The following is a 4,084-nucleotide window of genomic DNA, read 5'->3' on the forward strand; positions in this document are numbered from 1 at the left end:
TTTTCTATGAATGACTATGATGTTTTGAGGAGACACAATACATTAATCCTAAAGACCTCTCCCACACATGCATTAAATTATTCTCCAACAGAGAATAATTGTTCTTGATAGCTATTGAAAATAATCCTTTGCTTGTAGGTCCACTTGTGCACACACATGGGCCTCTAGAGTCTAGATATATCGAGGACCAATTATGATCTTACTAGCATCACTCAAGCTTTGATGGTTATATGTTTGGACTCTAGAGCCAACTCATAGTGGCTTAAATTGTAGTGGTGGGCTGGAGGGTTTTGGTTGATGGGCAACTAGGGGGCAACAATAGGGCACTCCCCCACCCCTACATTCTCCTGGTTGGAAAAATTAACAAAGGAGTTTGGAACAAGGACAAAACTAGGGGTGAATACTAGCCCAATGGTGAATATAGAGGTTACTCCAAGTTACTAGGCTAATATTTACCAAACTAGTTAGCCCAAAGGCGAGTCTAGAGGTTACTCCAAGTTACTAGGCTAATATTTACAACTTCAAATTCGATTGTCATCTAGACTCATCTATAAGGTTAGATTTTTTCTACGTATGGAGTCTCACCCAATGACCTACACTTACATGAGTGTGATCCCCTCTTATTTTTGTCTGTCATGCCAAGAGGCAAGGCTCGTGTACATGGACTAAAAGGGAGAGATGATTCAACACGTCCTTGCGTGGAGAGGCAGCTTTTTCTTTTCCACTTTCCACCTTAAGGGACACAGAGAGGAGGTGATAAGCTTCGTCTCCCATGAAGAAGCATAGCAACAACAATATCATTAGTTGCGTTGAAAGTTTCATTCAAGCTACCATGACTACTCCTCATGTCCTTGTTTTTCCATTCCCAGCTCAAGGCCACCTCAACCCCCTCACTCGTCTCGCAGATTTCTTGGTATCCTCCGGTATCCCCGTCACCCTCATCCACACCACCCGTAGCTTCTCCCTCCTCTCCCGCCATAGCACCACCCCCAACCATCCTTCCTCTGCTCCCCGCATCGAGGTCGTCCCTGACGCCTTGCCTCCCGATGAGAAGCACAATATCTCTCGTGACACCTTGTTTCAGTCCTTTCCCTTGATGCAGCAGGGCCTTGAAGACGTCATTCAGAAAATTATCCGCCTCCATGGATGCCCACCTTCGTGTATCTTGTCGGACAGCTTCCTGCCGTGGACTCATGATGTGGCTCTTAAGCATGATATTCCTAGGATTGAGGTTTGGACTATGTCTGCTACGGTATATTCCATGGGGATGCATGCTCCCGAGCTTGCTGCTAAAGGCTACATCCCGTTCGAGTCAGGTAATCTGGATATCGAAACCGGCAGAATATTCTTAAGTAAGGATTTAGGAATTCCGCATTTCTTTCTACATTAATGGCCGTGCTAATCGTGCGCAAATTTACCTCTTCTCCCAGGATCGCAAAAGAAGATGATTGATTTCATTCCTGGCTTGCGTCCCTTCAGCCTCGGCGATTTCCCTAAGGGGTTTGCAAAAGATTATGTAGAAAGTCCTGCTTTTCAATACTTAAAATCTGTCTTCTCACATGGAAAGGAGGCTGACAGAGTGCTCATTCACTCGTTTTATGAACTGGAAAGTGCTGTTATCGACGCTCTAACCGCAGCATCGCTTCGCATAGAACCCATCGGCCCTTTAATTACTTCTATTTCTGGCGGCTCCACGGAAAGAACACCCTCGAATCTGCTTCCTGAAGATAGTACTTGCTTAGACTGGCTGGATGCACAAGACCCATTATCAGTACTGTATGTATCATTCGGAAGCGTTGCCCCGCTTGAGAGCGAGGTATTCCACGAGCTGGCTTATGGCTTAGAGGCCAGCCAGGAGCGTTTTCTGTGGGTGATTCGTCCTGATGAGGTAAAGAGTGGCAACGTAATCGATCTTTTGCCGGAGGGCTTCCAATGCAGGACAGAGGGGAGAAGCCTCATCGTCTCTTGGGCACCTCAGCTTGCTGTACTAGCGCATCCAGCGGTGGGTGTCTTTCTCACTCACTGCGGATGGAATTCTACGATCGAGAGCTTGTGTATGGGTGTTCCAGTGATCGGGTTGCCTCAAAGAGCAGAACAAAACACCAATCTCAAGTGCATGATTGACTGGAAAGTTGGCAAAGCGCTAGATGGGCAGAGCCCCCATATCACGACATGCAATCGTGCGAGTGTGGAGAGGTCAATAAGGGCGATGTTAAGAGGAGAAGAAGGGAGAGAAGCTAGGAGAAAAGCAATGGAGTTGGGAAAAGCTGCGAGAAAGGCTATGGCAGAAGGAGGAAGCTCCAGATGGAATCTCCAAAGACTCGTGGAAGACGTGAAGCACGGGAGGCTGAAGCAATCAGCAAATGCCCGGTTTACATCGTCCTCTCAAAGTGGATAGCGTAAGTCTGTTTAATATGGATAGACAATAAGCCCTTGCTCTAGGCTTTGAAGTTTGATATGGATAGCGTTAGTTTCAATGTGGATAGCGTTAGTCTGTTTAATATGGATAGACATTGGCTTTGAAGTTTGAGCTCAATTTTACTTTTTTTAAAGGGATCTAGAGAGTGCCTTACGACAAACGGCATGGAGTTATATCCTTATTTAATGGCCTTGTGGCACACTATACATAGGATAATACTTTTTCCCTGCTTGTAGATCCTTTAAGTCTACCTATTAGCCCCCCAAAGTGGAAAGAATTCAAAATTTATGAGAAAAGGGTCTTATTTATGAGAAGAGGGTCCCCTCTCCTCTTATTTGTGAGGGAGAATAGCCCTTATACTCTAGTTTATGTACAATGTTTTCATGTCCTTGAGAGTGACTAATGTAGGTTTTGAGTTCAAGTCCCCCTTTGCTTGATATTTTTGAAGTTGTCTCTTTGACCTTACCTTAATTGGGGTACTCCACCTGTTCACCTAAGAATCGATTTAATTTCTGAATTTGAAAAATGAAGGCCTTTTCTCCTTATCTTAAGTTAATATGGAGTTGTCCAAATATCTAACCTCTACTCTCCTACAAGAATAGTAGTAATACACATTTCAATTTTTGCCTTTTGGATGTTTAGCTCTTACTTGTATAGAGCCCCAACCGTCCTTCCAGTTATAATATATTTGAGAAGTTTGAACTTTTCATCACTTCAAAGTGTTACATCTTCCAAAAGTCACATTTATCTCTTTCAATTTGATACGACCATGGACAAATGACAATATTCCTCATGGTATTAAACAAGTGCTATGGATTGAGAAGTTAATATGGAGTTGTCCAAATATCTAACCTCTACTCTCCTACAAGAATAGTAGTAATACACATTTCAATTTTTGCCTTTTGGATGTTTAGCTCTTACTTGTATAGAGCCCCAACCGTCCTTCCATGTTGAAAAAACAAATTTGAGAAGTTTGAACTTTTCATCACTTCAAAGTGTTACATCTTCCAAAAGTCACATTTATCTCTTTCAATTTGATATGACCATGGACAAATGACAATATTCCTCATGGTATTAAACAAGTGCTATGGATTGAGAGAAAATAGCAAATGGTCTATTCAAAGTATCACATGTTCCCACTATCAAGTTTATGTATTTGAATTACAAACATTTAAAATATAAGTTTGTGACACCATGCACACATGACAATATTAACAAGTGCAAATATCAAGGAATAGTCTATAAAGTATTTAGGTGTGTCATTTCAAGACGTCTTTTTCATTTATCTCTTTTGGTTTATGACCTTTGCATCTTCATGAAAACTTAAATTTTCACCGAGCACAATTGACACCTAGAAATGAAAGACAGGTTTGAAAACTCTGTAGAGGTGAAAATAATGTTTGAGATCAGTTACTAGTGGTGTGTTGTATTGAACTAGACCTGCATGGTTCCCTTGTTCTTCATTAATCAAACATGCCTTCGAGCTGATACTAGCCTCGTTTCTCTTACTATCATAAGCTTTCTTATAGCAGTTGTTCTATTCTTATCATTAAACCTTCTTACCATGATCTCTAGATTTCCTCTTTTCTTTAGTGACAAAAGCTTGGTCATCGGTGCCTGTTGTGCTCAACTCTACTCTTCTCTCTTCACTAAGAAACATAGCAA

General features: G+C 42.0%; 1 protein-coding gene across 1 annotated transcript; it reads left to right on the plus strand.

The window, feature by feature from the left end:
- The first annotated feature begins 809 nt into the window (after positions 1–809).
- LOC147887544 (linamarin synthase 2-like) lies at positions 810–2,799 on the plus strand. The gene is made up of 2 exons (XM_087394615.1): positions 810–1,316; positions 1,431–2,799. Exons 1-2 carry the CDS (start codon positions 833–835, stop codon positions 2,396–2,398), a joined length of 1,452 nt encoding a protein of 483 aa, XP_087250741.1. The 5' UTR covers positions 810–832; the 3' UTR covers positions 2,399–2,799.
- Positions 2,800–4,084: the final 1,285 nt, after the last annotated feature.

The sequence above is a fragment of the Dipteris shenzhenensis genome, chromosome 23, assembly GCF_047967505.1.
Source record: "Dipteris shenzhenensis isolate YYH24624 ecotype China chromosome 23, Dip_SZ_1.0, whole genome shotgun sequence".
NCBI lineage: Eukaryota > Viridiplantae > Streptophyta > Polypodiopsida > Gleicheniales > Dipteridaceae > Dipteris > Dipteris shenzhenensis.

What these genes read in the sequence shown, in the direction of transcription:
- LOC147887544 (XM_087394615.1), top strand. Translation starts at nt 833, where the DNA reads ATGACTACTCCTCATGTCCTTGTTTTTCCATTCCCAGCTCAAGGCCAC. An exon ending in CTACATCCCGTTCGAGTCAG is followed by an intron (nt 1,317 to 1,430) that starts GTAATCTGGATA and finishes CTCTTCTCCCAG; the next exon opens with GATCGCAAAAGAAGATGATT.